The sequence below is a fragment of the Rasamsonia emersonii genome (genome assembly GCF_000968595.1).
Source record: "Rasamsonia emersonii CBS 393.64 chromosome Unknown ctg1118621760444, whole genome shotgun sequence".
NCBI lineage: Eukaryota > Fungi > Ascomycota > Eurotiomycetes > Eurotiales > Trichocomaceae > Rasamsonia > Rasamsonia emersonii.
The window spans coordinates 1-18,546 of NW_013562994.1; the positions used below are offsets into that span (position 1 = coordinate 1).

General features: G+C 50.4%; 8 protein-coding genes across 8 annotated transcripts; 6 read left to right on the forward strand and 2 right to left on the reverse strand.

The window, feature by feature from the left end:
* Positions 1 to 1,101, forward strand: T310_6753 (G2/M phase checkpoint control protein Sum2; the record flags this gene model as incomplete). The annotated part of the gene is made up of 1 exon (XM_013470423.1): positions 1 to 1,101. A coding segment is annotated over one exon (1,101 nt), but the record flags the coding sequence as incomplete, so codon positions are not given.
* Positions 1,102 to 2,572: 1,471 nt separating this feature from the next.
* On the forward strand, positions 2,573 to 3,870 carry T310_6754 (uncharacterized protein; the record flags this gene model as incomplete). Its single annotated transcript, XM_013470424.1, has 3 exons — positions 2,573 to 2,588; positions 2,844 to 2,960; positions 3,053 to 3,870. 3 exons carry the CDS (start codon positions 2,573 to 2,575, stop codon positions 3,868 to 3,870), a joined length of 951 nt encoding a protein of 316 aa, XP_013325878.1.
* A 1,361-nt stretch (positions 3,871 to 5,231) lies between these two features.
* Positions 5,232 to 5,903, reverse strand: T310_6755 (NADH:ubiquinone reductase (H(+)-translocating); the record flags this gene model as incomplete). The annotated part of the gene is made up of 3 exons (XM_013470425.1): positions 5,232 to 5,330; positions 5,396 to 5,528; positions 5,614 to 5,903. 3 exons carry the CDS (start codon positions 5,901 to 5,903, stop codon positions 5,232 to 5,234), a joined length of 522 nt encoding a protein of 173 aa, XP_013325879.1.
* Positions 5,904 to 6,563: 660 nt separating this feature from the next.
* Positions 6,564 to 8,119, forward strand: T310_6756 (Nucleoporin; the record flags this gene model as incomplete). The annotated part of the gene is made up of 3 exons (XM_013470426.1): positions 6,564 to 7,224; positions 7,279 to 7,934; positions 8,009 to 8,119. 3 exons carry the CDS (start codon positions 6,564 to 6,566, stop codon positions 8,117 to 8,119), a joined length of 1,428 nt encoding a protein of 475 aa, XP_013325880.1.
* Positions 8,120 to 9,617: 1,498 nt separating this feature from the next.
* Positions 9,618 to 11,108, forward strand: T310_6757 (Transcriptional elongation factor Iws1; the record flags this gene model as incomplete). Its single annotated transcript, XM_013470427.1, has 4 exons — positions 9,618 to 10,101; positions 10,161 to 10,240; positions 10,299 to 10,777; positions 10,856 to 11,108. The coding sequence occupies 4 exons, from the start codon at positions 9,618 to 9,620 to the stop codon at positions 11,106 to 11,108; spliced, it is 1,296 nt and encodes a 431-aa protein (XP_013325881.1).
* A 1,197-nt stretch (positions 11,109 to 12,305) lies between these two features.
* Positions 12,306 to 13,184, forward strand: T310_6758 (Mitochondrial hypoxia responsive domain protein; the record flags this gene model as incomplete). The annotated part of the gene is made up of 2 exons (XM_013470428.1): positions 12,306 to 12,346; positions 12,437 to 13,184. 2 exons carry the CDS (start codon positions 12,306 to 12,308, stop codon positions 13,182 to 13,184), a joined length of 789 nt encoding a protein of 262 aa, XP_013325882.1.
* Positions 13,185 to 13,690: 506 nt separating this feature from the next.
* Positions 13,691 to 14,825, reverse strand: T310_6759 (Uncharacterized protein; the record flags this gene model as incomplete). The annotated part of the gene is made up of 2 exons (XM_013470429.1): positions 13,691 to 14,572; positions 14,685 to 14,825. The coding sequence occupies 2 exons, from the start codon at positions 14,823 to 14,825 to the stop codon at positions 13,691 to 13,693; spliced, it is 1,023 nt and encodes a 340-aa protein (XP_013325883.1).
* Positions 14,826 to 15,911: 1,086 nt separating this feature from the next.
* T310_6760 (Interferon-induced GTP-binding protein Mx) lies at positions 15,912 to 18,468 on the forward strand (the record flags this gene model as incomplete). Its single annotated transcript, XM_013470430.1, has 6 exons — positions 15,912 to 16,265; positions 16,313 to 16,576; positions 16,626 to 16,773; positions 16,824 to 16,911; positions 16,963 to 17,098; positions 17,200 to 18,468. The coding sequence occupies 6 exons, from the start codon at positions 15,912 to 15,914 to the stop codon at positions 18,466 to 18,468; spliced, it is 2,259 nt and encodes a 752-aa protein (XP_013325884.1).
* Positions 18,469 to 18,546: the final 78 nt, after the last annotated feature.

Sequence of the window (18,546 nt, forward strand, 5' to 3'; positions counted from 1 at the left end):
GTCACTGAAAAGGTTAGCAGCAAACCAGCTAGCAAGAGTGCGACCCCTGTTCCTGCTGCAGCGCAGAATGGTCCAATCCCGCCTGTCGACACCAAACCCTCCGTATCCGAAGCTACACAAGGGACTACTGCCCCCGCTGCTGCGCCGAATGTAGCTACCACAAAAGCAGGACCAGGACCAGCCCCTGCCTCCTCGTCAGCAACAGCAACTCCTCAGACGCCGTCTAAGGCGCCACCATCCGGCCCCAAGAACGATCGATTTGTGCCAGCCATTCCGATCTCTAATCCTACCACCAAGCCGGCCACGACAGCTGCTGCCACTCAGTCTGTTGCTAGTGTCGCTGGAGGTGCGACTACTCAGGCCACGGCATCTCAGGGCACGGCGCAAGCAGCCATTACGGAAGCTGCTCGTGCTGCAACCGCGGCTGTCGCCGCTGCGATGGCGAAACTTCCTCAGCCAAATGCCCAGAAGAAGGCACAACAGAACGATGCCAATGTCGAGACGGTTACCAAGAAACTGAATGACTTGAAAACATACGATGGAAACCGGGGCCATCGTGGTCAGGGTCCGCGAGGCGGTCGTGGAAGTCATCGCAATCAGCATCACGCCCCCGCTAAGAAGATTGAGGTCCCTGATACCGACTTTGATTTTGAATCTGCGAATGCCAAGTTCAACAAGCAAGATCTGGTGAAGGAAGCCATTGCGTCTGGATCCCCCATGCGCGAGTCCGAGGAGAAGGATGCCAACGGGGCTGGTACCGAAGGCGCCAAAGAAACGATTCCCGTCCCGACTGCACCTGGACCTGCTTACAACAAGGCCTCGTCCTTTTTTGACAACATCTCCAGTGAAATTCGCGATCGGGAAGAGGGTATCAGGCCTCGTGAGCGACGCGGGGAAGAGGAAAAGAAGAATATCGAGACTTTTGGTCAAGGAAGCGTGGATGGCTATCGCGGCAGCTACCGGAACCGTGGCAGAGGGAGGAACTACGGAGGATCCAGGGGCCGCAGTGGCTACAACCGGAGTTACAACAATCGCGGACGAGGTGCTTTGCGAGGCGGTCGTGGTGCTTCTCAAGCTACCGGTGTGCCTGCGCAGACTTAAGTGGTCTCTGGCTTCTTGACTCGGCCACGTGGTGTTTTGACCCGATGTTTGCATGTTCTATGGCCTAGCCTCGCATATGAATGGGTTCGAAATGCCACCGTATATGAGAATTTATGTCTGGGAGGCTTGCGTACTTTGATCTTTCTCTCTCTCTCTTCCTTTGGTTTAGTACGGAGATCTGCGATGGCATGGGTATGTCGGATGCACAGACCACAAATTGTTCTTCATCTTCATCTCGTTTAGGGGGCACTGGCGTTCAGCTTTGACCAGTTGAAAGGGTTGGGCCATGGCTGTGCGTTATGCTTTCAAGTTATTTTCATAATTTGTTTTCTATCTGGCTCTGCTTGAACAAAAGGAATAGGACTTGTGTGGCATGGAAATCTGGTGGGAAAATCCCCGGGCACGAGATGAGATACGCTTATTTGTCCTTGCTCTCGTTCAGATTGACTGCCTCTCTCCGAGTTGTTCTCTTCTGTATATCTCTCTTTGCCCGGTAGTTTCCCTGGCCTGGGGTTCTCACATTTCTTGTGTCTTCTTTGCTCAGCGCTGCATGCGGTGCAATTCTCTCGAACTGTCCAACACAATCGGTATCTATGGGAGAGCTTCGGTGATAATGAAACAGCATGTGATGGGGGGAACGATCTCAACTTGTGTGTAACATACAAGAACCAAAAAGCTAAGCCCTCATTTGAATGAAAGTCGACAAGAAAGGCCTTAAGAAAGACCTTAAGTGGTGAATAGATGCTAGAGTTCTCGTGAATAGTATTGCGTAGCCCAGGCTCGTAATCGACTGTTGAACTGCGCTTTGCAGAATTTCTAATACCTACTGACGAAGTGAGAGAATATTCGAAAACTGAACGTTTTCTTTTGGTCTGCCCCTGTCTCGGTGTGACGATATTGCAGGCGCATGAGGAGAAACACAGCGACAAATCACTCTGCCTCATCGATTCCTCAGGCGTGCTGCGGGTCGGGACTGAACGGCTACTCCGCACGGCCAGCGTGGGCGGGTCCCATCAATGCCAAAAGTGGTAAGGAAGCAGCGAAACAGCCGCGGTCCAAGGTTGTCCTTCACGAGTGCCATCCCCCTCCACGCCACGTTCGGCCCTGCAGTCAGGCTCCTGATCGGGCCTCTGTCCAATTCTTCCCAGAGTCCAATTGCCAGTGCGAAATAGGACTGCCTTTGCGATCGCTGTGGTGCTCTCTCATTGCGTCTGTCGCGTGCCTGTCAACCGAGGGGAGAAGAGCAGCGTCGGAGACAAGATCTCCTCAAATTCCTCTCTTATTTTTGCCCGATTTCTGTCCCTTTTTTATTTGATATCCTACATATTTCTTATCCTCTCCTTCTCCAGTGCCATTATTTTTTAAAAAAATTGTATTAATACTGACTCCACTGCCACATCTTGTGGCCGGTTGTGCGGGTCGCACCAGCACTCAATCTGATGAAGAGGGGGGAGGAGTATCTTAACTCACAATGTCGGATTCCGTCGGTATGTGTCATTTCAGATATGGTCTCTTGACAGTTTTGGGACCACCAAGGTTCTATATTGTGTTTCTATCCGGAGCTTGTTGGTCCATAGGCTTACCAGGGATGATATCATAGATCGAGTCTTCGTCCATGCTCTCAACACGGTCAAGAAGATCCCGCGGACGGGCACCTCCAGACCACCGGCGGCGGAGCGGCTAAAACTCTATGGATTATACAAACAGAGCATGGGTAGGGCTCTGGTTCTATTGATATTTAGAGAAATCGGGCGCCCGGACTAATTCTGGTTGTCGACATTCGCAGAAGGAGATGTCGAAGGGATCATGGATCGTCCAGTTGGGGACGGGCCGGATGTTCAAGCCGAACGCGAAAAATGGTAAATAATCGGATGCTACAGTCGTGAATAAAACTCTTCCCTGACGTATTCTTTTCGATTTCGACCTAGGGATGCGTGGTACGCGCAACGAGGTCTTTCCCGTACCGAAGCGAAACGGCGATACATCACGACCTTGATCGATACGATGCATCGATATGCGTCGCAGACTGCTGAGGCTCGCGAGCTTGTATCCGAGCTTGAGTTTGTCTGGGATCAAGTCAAGTCAAATACTTCGACATCCTCCTCCTCCAGTCCGATGCAGCCTGTGAGTATGCCGATAGCGTCCGGGCTACAACCGCAACCGCACTACGGAAGTATCGATAGTCGCATGAGTCGACGGAACCCAAACGACGATGGTGATGAAGATCTGGCGGTTTATGCCAGAAGAGACTCGAGACTGCGGGTCCTCAGTCCTGTGAGTCAGCCGGAAGAGGAGGAAATGCAGGATTCAGAGGATGAGGATGAAGAAGAGAACTATGAAGAGGCTAGGGACGTTCCCTACGATGAAGACGAGGAAGACGATGACAATATGCCACACGGCCGAAGAACGGGGAGGACGGGGCGCGGGCCGCAGAGAGATATATCCAGTCGTAAATGGAGGCGGCGAGTCGAGCAGGCCTTGACGAAGATGACCGCCGAGATAGCCGCATTACGGGAGCAGATGGAATCGCGCGCAGTCTCCAGCCGCCGTCGGTCGAGTTTGTGGGCGTGGCTGAAGTGGCTTTTCTGGGTCGCCATGAGGCAGATCCTCTGGGACATGACGCTCTTGGTCATTGTGTTGATATGGCTGAGAATGAAAGGCGATCGCCGACTCGAGCAGAAAGTGAAGGCGGGCCTTGTGGAGCTGAAAACTCGATTAACACGGCTGAGGCTACCGAAACGGCTCCCTCGACTGCCATCACTGCCGTGAGGAAGCTCTCTCTCGCACCGAAAGCATCTTTTTGTGGATATATCATCCGGGCCTCTGGAAGGTAACATTTGTTGTCATTTTCGTGTATTGTTTGCTGTTTTGTTTATTAATGTCGATGCAACGTCAACGTACTGGGAGGCTAGCATGTACTCGGAGTTATAGGAGATATACTGGCACCATTTCATCTTAATGCTATGTCATGAAGGCTGAAGGCTTACTGGGTTAGAAATGTCATTGGAAGAACTTAGGTAGATACATTCTTTTTGTCTAATTCTAGCTGATGTAGTTATATCTTTGTCAGTAATGGCGTGAATGTTTATTACGTTTGAAAGCGGAGATACTGAGCTGAAGATCTATATCTATATCTGCTCTTGGCTTGAGATAATAAAATAAGGTATCAAGCTAATAGTGTAATTGTTTGCGAGCTTTCTTAAATACGTCTCTTTCTTTTTGTTCTTTTTTTTTTCTTTCTTTTCGCTTTGGATTCGAACAATGTCTGTATCATACAGCAGGCGCTCGCACAATATATATTTATTCGACTCCGTACCCGATCTTCATTTCTTCATTTACCCCGCGGCTTTCCCCACAAAGCATCCATGGACAGTACAGGACAAATATTACAATCGATTCCTAACTTCACCTCTATTACCTACCTACCTTTTAAGATATCTAGGTAGTATACCGTCGTGAAGACTTATCTAATTGATAAATACCTAGCACTTAGCACGTAGCAATTGACATTGCTTGCTTGCTTGCTTCTTTCTTTGACTTCAAAAAACACAGATATATAATCAATCTATTGGTAGAGGTACTACTTGTTTGGTCGAGAGAAGGATTTCAAGCTAGCTATGTCGTATATAGATAGACACGCAAGTTGCTCTGTCTTTCGTTCTGTGTTCTATTTCATCGGTCACTTAGAGGGCCATCAATCATGGGATTGGCGGATCTATCTGTCGAGTGAGTCTCTTGCTGGCGATGAAGTTCACTCTCGGTATGTATGTACTGTACATTACAACTGGAGTATTCAAAGAAAGTGAAAGAATTGGAATCGAGGAGAGGAAGCCGCATCGATTCCATTTAGAACTAACTGCATTGAAACATCCTCGGGTCATTGAGTATGCGGCATTGTCCTCGTCTTGCGCAGGCTTTGTTATATCAATAGAGGCATGCTCTCGGATTTTTTTTGGCAGTAATTCAAGGTTGAGAAATGGGAAAATAACTGTCTCTTCCTCAAGCATAAAGACTCATTCAAGTCTGGAAAAAAACAACCAGTGATCATTCCTGATGCTTATATTTACACAAACGACCTTCACGTGGGGAAAAAAATAAAAGAAAATTCATGTTTTAGAGGATATGTGCATCTAGTATTGCGGTCCAGGGTATTGTGCGTAGAGCTGCTTTGGCCGCAGGTGAATTGGGGTCTCACCCTCTGGGGTTCCGGGGATGACCTTCTTCAATCCCTGTGTTGTCCACGTCAGCGCATGCAATATTATAAATTGAGGGAGAAAACACGGCCACTGCGTACCAGCTTCTCAAACACACAGTTGTTCAATTCCATCTCCGGCTTCCGACACTCCCAGAGGTGGTGGTTGTTGTTCTCGAGGCACTCCCAGTGTGCGTTGAACTGCTTCAAGCAGTGCGTGTTGATGTCCTTGATCCTGGAATTGTTCCAATCCCACGGTCAGCTAATTCTCTCCGAAGTGATATCTGCGATGTCTCTGAGGCAGGCAAGACAGGACATACACGCTCGCAGCGCAACGAGTGACCTTTCGACCCTCCTTCAAGCATTCCAGCTCGCCCCGTCCTTTGGCCTCCTCCTTGCACTTCATGTAGTCATCGTTGTAGGCCCGGCAGCGGTCGCCAATGAAGAAGGACGCGCTCAGCAGCGGGGCAGAGGTGGCACCGATCTCCTGCACCTTCGGGATGTCATCGGGCATCGGAGTCGTGTCGTAGAGGAGGTGCTGGTTGAACCTGGGCACGACGGCATGATTAGCAATTGAGAGGCTAACTTGCAAGGCACGAATGAGGCTCATACTGGGGCTGCCTTCTCGACATCTTGGCGGTGTTGCTGGTCGCTCGCTGTCTGCTCAATTGAATCTAGGATCGAGCCGGAGACGGAGGATGAGCTGCGAAGTCGAGGTCAGTTCTTTCGCCCGCTTTCTGATTGGTCCGTCCGTTTCCGCGCAGCTTTTCGGCCAGTATACTGCTTACATAATAATGATACTTCGAGGTACTGCTGTGCTAGCACGCTAAGTCTAGGAGTCTAGCTTTTGAATTGAAAAAAATATTGCTATCTATCTTTGTATCTCTGAGATTCTATTAGGAATCATTTATGTTTTATTGTCCTATTGAAGTGATGTGTTTGATTTACTGCAAAGTCACGTGTTCTGGTGTCCCGCGAAACGCTGCAATTCACCGCTTTGGCGATCAAAAAACAAAGCACCGAAGAAGTCAATTACGGTTACCGCGCTGCTGCGGTTGTTGACCCCAGACACCAGTGCCCAAGGGATCGAACTTCCTTCCTTGACAGATCCCTCTTCTTTCTTGTCATGCGGGCTCTGAATTAGTCATTCTTTAGATTTTGCCTTTCTAAGTGGCGCTTCAGCTCGCATTGCCTCAGTCGCGATTCTGTTGTCCTCGATCGATCTGGTTGTACTTTATTCTCTCTTTACCTTTTAGAACAGCCAGCCACGATGTCTCTGTTCGGGAACCAGAACCAGAACCAGCAATCGCAGTCTGGTAGCCTCTTTGGCAATACTGCGAACAAACCCAGCCTGTTTGGCGGCTTTGGCTCGAGCACCACAGGGACCCAGCAGAATCAGCAGAACCAGCAGAGCGGGGGTGGACTTTTCGGCTCTACGCAGAACAAACCTGCTGGAACAGGCCTGTTCGGGTCGACGCAAAATCAGCAGAGTGGTGGTACTGGGCTGTTCGGTTCCACAACAACGTCACAACCGCAACAAACTGGAGGTTTGTTTGGGGCGTCGACGCAGAATCAGAACCAGCAGCAGCAGTCGGGGTTATTCGGCGCGTCTACTCAGACTCAGAATCAGCCGCAATCGACAGGATTGTTTGGATCAAGCACGCAGCAGAAACCGCAAGGGAGTCTCTTTGGCGGATTCGGACAGCAACAACAACCCCAACAGCAGCAGCAAGGTGGTGGACTGTTTGGGGGAACGAGCACCACCACGCAGCAGCAGCAGCAACCGCAACAGCACTCACTCTTTGGAGGATCTTCTCTTTTTGGTGGTCAACAGCAGCAGGCGCAACAACAGCCTCAATTAGGGCAGAGTGTGGGTCAACAGCAGAATTTGGGTTCGTCGCTATGGTCGCCAGGTCGTGCGATTACTGGAGGTAAGTCTTTCCTCATTGTATTCACGCGAAGCCACAACTGACGTCGTGGAATAGTCCATAGAACGGTGCCCATGCAGATGTTGATCGTCAAGGACAAATGGGAGCCTATCAACCGATCGTCACCCTTCCGAACATATCTGTACAACTATGTTGGTGAAGAGCAATCGCCATTCTACCAGCCAGGCCCCGACGACGATGAGAACAAATGGGAGGAAGCTTTACGAGAAAGACCCAATGCTGGCTATGTCCCGGTCCTCGTGAAAGGGTTCTGGGAGCTCGGGAAGCGCGCACAGAGGCAGAAGGATTTCCTTACCATGATGCAGATTCGCCTTCACGAGATCAACAAGTGCCTTACAGACCTGCTTTCTCGCCATGACCTTAAAATCTCGGTCAAGATCGCTGACTGTCGGCGCAAACATCTTGTCCTGAGCCAGCGTTGCCTCTCTCTTGCTGCAAAGACCCAGGTGCTGCGAAATCGGGGCTACGCTATGGACGACGCAGAGGAGGAGCTGAAGAAGAAACTACTTCAATTGGAGCGTGCTGTCTTTGATCCATCAATCACTGGACGGGCAGAGGAGATCTGGGCAAGAATGCTTGCCATTCGTGAGCATTCCAAGCGATTGCAGGCGGAAATTGAAAGGGCTGGCCCCGGCGCAGCGACAGAAGCGGACGAAGCGCTCGATGAATCTGTTGTGAAGACTGCGAAAAAGGTACGGCATGACTACCCCCTTTCAAAAAAGGCCTAGGCATGGAAGTCCTTGATGGAAGCTAACAATGAACACAGGTCTTGGAGGATTATGCTTCTCAGATCCAGCATTTGCACAAGGAGCTGGAGGCGGTTCGGAAGGATTTTGAAGAATTCGAGAAGTCTGCCGGCGGCTCAGCCGGTAATTAACGTAGAGGTAATGGTTGAAAGTCCTGTCTAGTGAGGCTTTGGATCCTTTCTTCTCGAGTTTATTTCTTCTTCTTCAATTTCTGTCTTATTTCTCCCGGAATTTTCTTTTTTCCATGGTGATTAGTTTATGAAGAAATCTTGGTTTCTTTTTTTTTCTTCTTTTGACGAGTGATCCATTACCAAGGGAACAGGCGTTTTGGGGAACGAGCTGGTATTGTCAGGTCGTCGGGTTTTGAGCCTTAAACAAAAGAAATAAACGTCATACCATGATTCTCATGCTAAAGCTAAAGATATCCTATTAATAATACATGCATGTGTTGAAGATCCACTTGTGGAGTCCTCTAAACAATTAAAAAAGAGGCATCAAGACCATTTTTGCTCTGGCGGCCCGATAGACGTGACATGGATCACAGAAAAAAAAAGCGAAGCAAGCCGTCTATGTAATGCACGCTCGCATTTGCTTGTTGGAAGTTTGTATGTGGTTGTGGTTGTCTCGAATATACCTCCCTTGAATATTGGGTTTGGATGGATGGAATCACAGGAACTTCTTCACGAAGTCAATGGCGAAAGGAGCTGGAGCAAGCAGGTAACAATTAGCTTTCCCAGGTCGGATTTGTATAGTTTGACGAGAAAAGATAGCACTTACAGAGGTAAAGCAAAATGCTACCAGCGACGACCATCTTAATAGTCTGCTGCGCCTCGATTTCTCCAGCCTGGGACGGAGGGCATCTCATGTTAGCAAATATATCGGTATAAATTGTCGACGGAACGGTGTAGGCTCGAGGGGTTTCAAGAAATCCGTATAGGCGCATACCTTAATCTCCTCCTTAGAGAGCTGTTCGTGACCTGTAAAACAATAGAATAGCTTTGTTAGCCTCTGTCTGTATTGTTTGTATACAAGACTTGCCCAGTTGGGCCGAATAGCGCGGGAGAAAAAATAATAACACAGTGAATAAAAGGAGCGAGAAAATTACCTGGGGCAAACATCTTGCTTGATTTGCTAGGAATCGTCTATTCTTCCGAGTCAAGATAATAGAGGGCTTAAGAATAAACGACTGTTGCTATCCAATAATAATAAAATTGATAGACAATACGGCGGATGAGGTCGAGTGAATAATTTCCCCAGCAAGCTTGCACTCAGCTTCAGCGGGTGCACAGACCAACGCGACTTCCGACTGCCTCCCGAATTTCTTGTTGGAGCCGCAACGTCGTCCTCTTTGACCAGCCACCCCACAATCCACTCACTTCTCTCTCAGCTTTCATTACTTTCTACCTCCTTATCTCAAGAGCTTGCTCGATTCTCGCGACTCTGTACAGTTTTGACTTTGGTTTCTCCCCGGCTCTCTGCGCCTTCAGGCCTGCTTGACGTGCGCGGAATTTGCCAACCGCGTCTAAACGCCGGAGGACGACTTAGTCGCGACATTTTCATTTCTCTAATCACTCTTTGACTGTTTCTTCTTCGAAAACAGACGTCTTACTTAGATCCACACATTTCGTCATGTCTGCTTCACCAGAGCCTCAGCCAGGCTCGCCCGCGGCTGCTGTGGATGGGGAGCACGAAGAGCACGGCGCTGAGGATGTCGTTCGCGAGGACACCCATCATGAAGATGAAGAAGCGGAGGATCTCGCAGAGAAAGACGGAGAGGAGCCCAAAGCCGATGAGGCTAATCTTTCCGATGACGAATCTGTCCTCTCTGAAGTGGATGAGGCTCAGTTCGAGGACTTCAATCCGGACGATGTCGCCATCGAGGACCGCCCTACGCTTGCCATCGACGAAGAGAACTTGAAACTGATTGGCCGACACAAGCGCAAGAGACGCGATGACGGAGAAGAGGAGCGACCGAAGAAAAAGAAAGAGGGACGGAGGGAGAAGAAAAGTCGCCGCCTGAGAGAGTCCGCCAGTGCGGAGGCAGAGGGCAAGGGATCCCGCAAGAAACGAGAGGCTACACCGGAGGATGAGGAGTTGCTTGATCCGGCAACCAGTAAGTTCCCCGCTGTTCAGCGATGGTAGGGGAGGAGTTAGAGCTGACGAGACGGACAGGACGCCGTAGAGCGCTCGATAGGGCTATGGACGAAGCTCTCAAGAAGCCATCCAGGCGAAGGCGCAAGGCTGATGGCATTGTACGAACGCTCTCCGCTCCGGTTGGTGTGGTCATGTGTTGCTGATCGATTGAAACAGGACCTGGAACAGATGGCAGATGCCGAGGTTGAAGAGATGCGGAAACGCATGACGCAGGCTGCACAGCTTGATGCCATCAATCGTCGGGAGGGTAAACCCGCGATGCACAAGCTCAAGATGCTACCGGAGGTCGTGTCGTTGTTGAACCGCAACCAGTATGTCAACAGTCTGGTCGACCCTGAAATCAACCTACTGGAAGCAGTCAAGTTCTTCCTCGAGCCTCTCGACGATGGTTCTCTGCCGGCGTATAACATCCAGCGCGATCTTATGGAGGCGCTGGCCAAGCTTCCCATCAACAAGGAAGCACTTATTGCTAGCGGCATTGGCAAGGTGATTGTGTTCTACACGAAGAGCAAGCGGCCAGAGGAGAAAATCAAGCGGATGGCCGAGCGTTTGCTGGCCGAGTGGACGAGACCGATCCTGCAGCGCAGCGATGATTACTCGAAGAAGGTCTACGAAGAAGTCGACTTTGATCCTACGTATGTCCTTGTCCTTCCCTACCCCTATTTATTCAGATCTTTTGTCTTCTAAGCGCTAACACAATGATTCAACTCCAGACAACTGGCAAACCGTCCACAAGTCCTGTCTGCTCAGGCCACTGCTGCGGAGGCTCGTGCCAGAGAGCTCCTTCCACCTCGTCTGGCCAACCGTGCTCGGCGCGAGACAGGACATACCACATACACGGTTGTGCCGCGCGCGACGACAGTGCAGGAGAGCAAGTTCGCCCGTCCTTTGGGAGCCAGTGGAGAGGACCGCTTCCGCAAGATGAAGGCGCGGCAGATGAATGCCTCGAAGGCCTCACGCAGATGATCGCAGATAACCACTTCCTGCACAAGTTGAATGGGTCATGCAAGCCTGGCTCTCTCGCCTTTCTTCTCTTGTCTTCCCTCCCTACCCTTCTTTTTCTTTACCCTTTTTTCCATTTTCATCCTTCTGTTTTATTTGGGCGCTTTTGACAAGGAGCCTCTTTCGACATATTTGCTTGGGCCTTGAGGGTTCTGGTTTCATTTCCGGCGTTGTGGGTAGATAATCAGGGTGATCGTGTTCGAGTCGTTTATTCTGGCATGTCAGCAGGAGGGTTTTCTATTATTATTCTTATCCAGCACCTAGGAGTTTGATCGGCTGCAGACCTCTAGTAGTTTAGTTAGGTTGTACAGAGTAGAATGGAATGTGACAGAAAACTGAGTGATGACGACATTGACTCGTCTCCTACAGCGGTGCCACTGTGGCTGGATGCAGCAATTCTGCATTACCTAATCACAAACGCCGCGAAGTAAGCAGCTTCCACCGCTTTGTCAGCGATCCGGCGTTTGCCATCTGACTGGCTCATGTGTGCTGTTTCCATCTGTATTCAGACATTGGCTATTCAGTCTTGCTGCCTAGGTAGGAGGCTGAGCATGCATCTCGTCTCAGACTGGAAAATGCTCTGTACAATCGAAGAAAACGAAGGAAAACAAGAATGACGAGAGAGTTGACAATTGGGGTCGTGAGGGGAAAGTGCGGGACCGCTTTCCATCCCGGGCACATCTCCAACGCGCGTGAGGGGAAGCAGCAGATCCCTGCTGTCTGCACGCGCCGAGGCGAAGCCCGCCCTGTCCTGTCCGGGCAGGCGGTGTGGCCGGCCGGGCGCCCGTCTCGACCGAAATTGCTCGATTCCGGAAGAATATCGCGAGTCGGAGACGGCTCGGTGGTGCAAATCCCGGGCGCAGAGACCGGGCATGACCTCATCGTCGCCTGACTAAGATTTTTTCTCGCCAGATTACTCTTTCTGCTTTGGGATACAGGGACAACATATATATTGCAACGCTGACCTCACCCTCCCGCCACCTCTTTCCCTGCACACAGACAGACATCCACCCCACTGGAAGCAGCTCGATAGAGTTGATCGCCGAGCTCTCTCCGTCTGTTTGGATATCGATCAATTAACCGTCACGCAGCGTCTTTCAGCACAACTACTCCGTATCTGTGATACCCAGCCGCTGTCGGTGATACTTTCAATACGCCAACATGAAGCTCTTGACTAAGGAAGAGGAAGCCGCTCACTACAGGTAAGGCATCCCAACAGCCATTTTATCTTCAATTCAATTCAATTCGAATTTCTACTTCCAGGGGAAATCTGGCTGACTGTCGTTTTCCAGCGCTGTCCTCCGAGGCGGCACTATTGGTGGTGTTCTCGGTCTGGTCGGCGGTTTCGCTGGTGTCATGGCCGCGTCGCGACGATACCACACCATCCGCTCTCTCACGATCCCCATGAAGGCTTTCCTTGTCACATCATCCGGTACCTTCTTCGGTATTATTGCTGCCGACCATGCATCGCGGTCATTTGAGGCGTCCCGAAACCAGAGTCTCCAATATCTCGAGAACCGCGAGGAGCGGCTGCGTCAACAGGAGCTGTCTCGGATGAGCTTCAAGGACCGGGCGCTCGACTTCATGCGCGAGGAGAAATACAAGATCATCGGTGTTACGTGGATTGCGAGTATCATAGGCTCCTTCGTCCTCGTCGGCCGCAACCCGTACCTCACGGGTCAGCAGAAGATTGTGCAGGCCCGTGTGTATGCCCAGGGTCTGACTCTGGCGGTGATGTGCGCCTCGGCCGCGTTTGAGATTCACGACCAGCGCAAGGGCCAAGGTCTCTTGGAAGCCGCGAAAAAGGGCCGCGAGGCGAACAAGCAAGTCGCTCAGCAGCCTCATCACGAGCGCTACGAGGGCGAGGATCTGTGGAAGGACATGGTGGCTGCTGAGGAGCAGAAGCTGAAGCAGCGTCACCAGCCCGTTTACGCGCACGAGAAGCAAGAGCAGCAAAAGGAAGAGCAGAAATCCGAGAAGTCCGAGGAGGAGCAATCCGAGCAGCAGAAGGCCGAACAGCCGAAGACCGAACAGCAGTGATTTATTCCTATCAACACGAAATTTGCGCCTGAAAGCTCATTCTAGATCAGAGCACGACGATTCTCCACAGATCAGCGTCTACCTGTTCATCTCTCCTCTCTTGTCCTCTTCGTCTGCCGCCGCCTTTTTCTTTTTGTATTGGTTGTTTGTTCCGTCATGATGAGCATAGACATTCGGCGTTTGGGCTTGGGGTCTTTGTACCTATGATCTCATTGACTTGGTTTTGTGAGAGCAGCAGGGCTGTTTTATAGGATTTTTTGCCCGACCTGTATTATACTACGACTCATGTCCAAAAGATGAATATAAAGATTGATACATAATAGTGAAGCTGAGTTTCCTTCGAGACTTCATAGTCCTTACCCTTGAATTGTACTGAATTGAACTAGATTTCGGGCTCATTATATAAAGGGCAGTCTAGTCTAGGTTCTAACTATGATATTATAAACTAGGTATAAAATTTATACTGATATCCAACCCATTTAATGGTAAATTTCTTCCAAGATATTTTATAAATTATCCCACTGCTCGTGGAGCTTGGCATCCAGGGTGCTGTAGCCCTTGATGATCTCGAGACCTCGCTGTCGTTCTTGTTCGATCCTCTCCCAGGTCCATTCGTCCGCATTCCAGGACTGCGAATTCTCTTTCTGCTGACGCTCGAGCACTTCCTGCGCGGGGACCTGATCCGCGCTCAGCTTCAGCACCTCATGAACGGGAGACGAGCCGTCGACAGCGGTGGTGATGCCCTGGCCACTTGCGGGTGTGCCAACCGTGTCAGGCGTCGCTCCATCCGGCCGCGGCGGCAGGAATCCGCTGGCCCGAAAGACTCTCTCAGGCCGGACGGTCAAGCGGCCCTTCTTGATCACGTATTTGCTGACAGCGACGGCGGCCAGAGTCGGTCCCTCACCACCCTCGCCGCGCTGCTTCTTCTCCTTCTTCTCCGGTCGCAGGAAGTAGCTGATCATGTACAGCCACTTCTCGTCCCAGGCGATGATCTGCGACCGGATCTCGAACTTTTCGTACGGTTTCAGCTCCCGCTTGAAGGTGCAGTACACGCTCCCCAGGGCGATATACATTGGGAGCTTCTTCTTCTTGTGCTTGCCGTCCGACAGTTCCTCGTCCAGCTCCCGGCTGACGATGCCCATGCCGGGAGAATACAGGCGGGACACCAGTGCGGTCCGCGCCACGTCCAGGTCGGCGAAATACGTGCTGTTGGATTTGTGGATGTTGTAATCCGTCTCCAGGAGCGAGGTGCGCGTGACGACGGTGGCCGCACCGAATATGGGGTGCGCCGGCCTCCCCTTTGCGTCAACGGGGGGTTTCCCATCGAAGATCATGGGCTTCTCTGCCCGGAATCGAAGGTTTCTGAAGAAGTGATAGAAAATACGGAACTGGACGAAGGCGCGTCAGCCAGACAAGCTCGACCCGATCCGAATTTACAAGCAAGAATCCTCAAATCCTAGACAGCAGCAGCATCATCAGGTCGCGAGGGAACAAACATACATGCCATCCCAGCGGCAGCGATTTCCAATTGGCGATCGCGAAGATCAGCAGCACTGCCTTCCACGACGTGAGCGACCATGCGCTCTGGAGCAAGTCTCGCAGGAGATCTAGACTCGATGCAATGACCGATGCGACCGCCATCGTTGGAGGATAGCGAATTTCCTCTTTCCGCCTTCTCCCGCGATTAATCACCAGCAGATTACCCTGTCCTTATCCAGTCGCTTGAATTGGATATAGACGGTAGATAGATAATTGACAGCCTCCTCTAGATCTCGACCACCGTGCTATATATATGATAGCCAATGAATAAATAGTAAGGGTCGAAAAATTGCACGTATAAAAGAAAGACAATGAGAATGGAAATCTAGAGTCTAACAAAGAAAGACTATTACACCATACAGCCGAGGTTCAACCAAAGCTAATTCCAACAGCCCTCCTATTTCAGGTTCACAGATTGGCTAATTGCAATTAGGACTTGTCAGCACAAGCACAAGCACAAGCATAAGCATATAGGTCTTCAGCCTTCAGGACTAGGTTGTTGGGGCATGCAATTCCCAACCCTGCAGACTGAGTATCTGCCCAATCAGAATGCAGAGGGACTGCCAACTGTGGCTTTTCGCTGTCTGATTCGCTGAGCACAGCCACCTGTGCCGTCATCCCGTCCTGTCCAATCAGATCTGCCGATTCTACATGTTCATCTATGATCTTGTCTACGACATCCCCAGCTCCTACCTATTCTCTCCCTGTGAGCCTTGGCGGCAATTACTCAAACAGCAAATCAATCAAGAGCAACAATTGTTGCTGTTGCGCTTTTCCTGAGGCTGTACAAAGCACTATACTGCATTGTGTTTGTCGTTCTTTCATGCACCGAGGCGCAATGCTTCTAGCCCATCCGTCAGAAGTCGATCCCGGCTAGCTGCGTCCGATGGAAGCATGTATTTGGCTTGAATGAAATGCTTTTTTCTTTGAGGACAGAGCTTGCTGGCCTATGGAATGTCTCATTCCCTGTTTGTACTGTACCAACGTTGAATATGACGGCTCTTATTGTCATGGATGATATCAGCCTGTCAGTCAGTTAGTCAGTCAGTCAGTCAGGCGTACTTCTCTCCAATTCGCCTTGAAGTAAGCATTTGACTGCGCTTGCCTCCTTCTAGGCTGCAGTCTTTCAAGTGCCACTTCTCCTCTATTTAAGATCGCTGTCTTCTCGAGGATAGTAGTTCTCTTGACATGGACAGCAGTTCTCATTCTCAGTCCTCTGTTTCTCCTCTCTCCATCTCACCACCTGCATCGAATCATCCATTGGAGAAGAACTCGCCCTCTGAAGAGACTCAGCTGCATCTGCCACTTGGAGGCAATCATTCCTCTCAAGAGAATCACACTGCCATCAATAACTCAACACGTGAGGATAACTCTACTCAGAAACACAACTCTAGTATCAAAGATACCTCTGCTACAATGACGAAAGAAAAGGTTGAGCTCTCGGCCATCATTGGCATTCGCAGCCAAGAGCACATCCGGATCCTAGATGCCATCGATCGCATGCGTGATCTGGGAGTCAACGAGGATCTCTCGATTCCGCAGGTCAGTGCAACCTCTTATAATTTACGAATAGATACTGAATTATCCAGATCGTGGTTGTGGGTGACCAGTCTAGCGGAAAGTCATCCACCCTGCAGGCTATCACGCAACTCCCCCTCGCCGTCGACAGTGAACTCTGTACTCGTTTCGCAACGCAAATTGTCCTTCGTCGCACGCCCGAGTCCTCTGTCAAAGTGTCAATCATTCCTGCCTCGAGTGCAGATGAAGCGACGAAGAAGCATCTCCAGAGTTTCTCACGTTCTTTTACGGAAGATGAATTTGACGGTCATGCTTTTACGAAAGTCGTTAATGAGGTCGGTAGAATAGTTCCTTGGGGTATAACAGAACGCTGACATGACCTAGGCCGCTGAGCACATGGGGCTGCCTGGTCCGGGAGTTGAAAAGAGCGAGGACTTTGAGAAAAGGTTCTCTGGAGACGTGCTCAAGATTGAGCTCTCTGGCCCGGAGCAGCTCCATCTGAGTGTTGTTGACGTTCCTGGACTCTTTCACAGTGAGTTTCTTCCATTCCCGTGGCAGAAAGGTCACTAAGTTATACACTAGATCCTACCAAGTATCAGACAAAGGAAGATCTGGAGATTGTCCGAGAACTGATTTCGAACTACATGGAGAACCCAAGGAGCATCATTCTGTAAGTTTTGGAAACTTTGGTGACCATGCATGCCTTTCTGACAGAATACAGCGCCGTTATGGATTCCCGAGTCAACATCTCCAATCAAGAGATCTTTCGCCTTGCACGAGGCTTCGACAAAGACGGCTTTCGTACCGTTGGGGTGATCACCAAATGCGATGCTCTGCAGCCTGGCGACGAGAAAGAGGTAAATCGCAATTGACCACATATTTGGCTTCGATCGACACTGACTGGAATCAGGTTCTTCACGTCGCGCAAAATTCGGTTGAACGCCTCAAGCATGGGTAGTTTCTGATTAAGAATCGGTCGACTCAGGATATTCTGGACGGAGTCACTTTGAAGCAACGCAACATCCAGGAAAAGAAGTTCTTCCAATCCCAACCGTGGAACATGATTCCCAAGGAGAGAGTCGGAATCGACTCTTTGAAAACATTCCTTGGACAGCTGCTTCTGGATCACATCCGCAAAGAATTTCCCCAGCTAGTCAGCGAGATCGAAACTCTGGCCGCCAAAACCGAAAAGGAGCTCGAGGGCTATGGGCCATCGCGTCAGTCTTCCACCGAACAGCGCCGGTACTTGACGAAAATGGCGATCGACTATCAAAAGCAAGTCAGCGACTCTCTCAATGGGCTCTATGACGCGAACTTGGCATCCGGCCATCCATCCAAACTCAGATTGTATATACGCAACCTGAACGAATCCTTTGCCAAGAAATTTATGTCTCATGGTCACAAGAGAATTTTTAAGGCCGTTGACGGTAACTTTGACTCTGAATTCAAGCGGAAGAGCAAGGATCCCGAGGATGATATCTACGAGTGGATCCGAACCGTCTACCGCGAGTCAAAGGGAGTAGAACTGCCTGGGACGGTCAACCCCATGGTGGTGGAATACGTTTTCCGCGAGCAATCTACCCCTTGGAAACCCTTGACGGAAGAATATCTCTCCAAAGTTAAAGAAGTCGTTGCAAAGTACCTGGGATATATCTTTCCAAACGTGATCGGAGATCCAGACGTCTGTTCCAAGCTCACGACTTTCCTTCGTCCTCGGATTGTCGATGGGTTCGCGAGAGCAGAAGAGGAACTGCAGAGAATCCTGCAGGATGAACGTGAGGGAATCCTGCAGACGGTGAATCACTACTTGGCCGAGAACATCGGCAAAATCCGTCTGGAAAGGATCCAAGCTCGCCTCAAAAATGTTGGTTTCAACTCTGACGGTCAATATCACTTCGTTTCTCTCTCGATGCTTACCGAGACCATCCATCTCAGCAACGAGGATCAAGCCGTATACGACATCCATGACATCCTCAAGTCGTATTACAAGGTCGCCGTGAAGCGTTTCCTCGACAACGTCGTCATCCAGGTCGTGGAGCGACACATTCTGGGGAAAGAAGGTCCTCTCAAGCTCTTTTCTGCCAAGCTTGTGGCCGACCTGTCGGACGACGACGTCGCCTTCATCGCTGCCGAGAGCTACAGCACCTCCGCGGCTCGAGCGGAGCTGAAGTCCAAGCTGCAAAGACTTCGCCAGGCACTTGAAGTGGCTGGTAGCATTCCACGGTAGCTGAGACCATTCTTAGAGTACTGTCTAAAGCTGCATGAAGTTGACGGCAGTCGTTTATTTATCGGAAGATAGAAACCC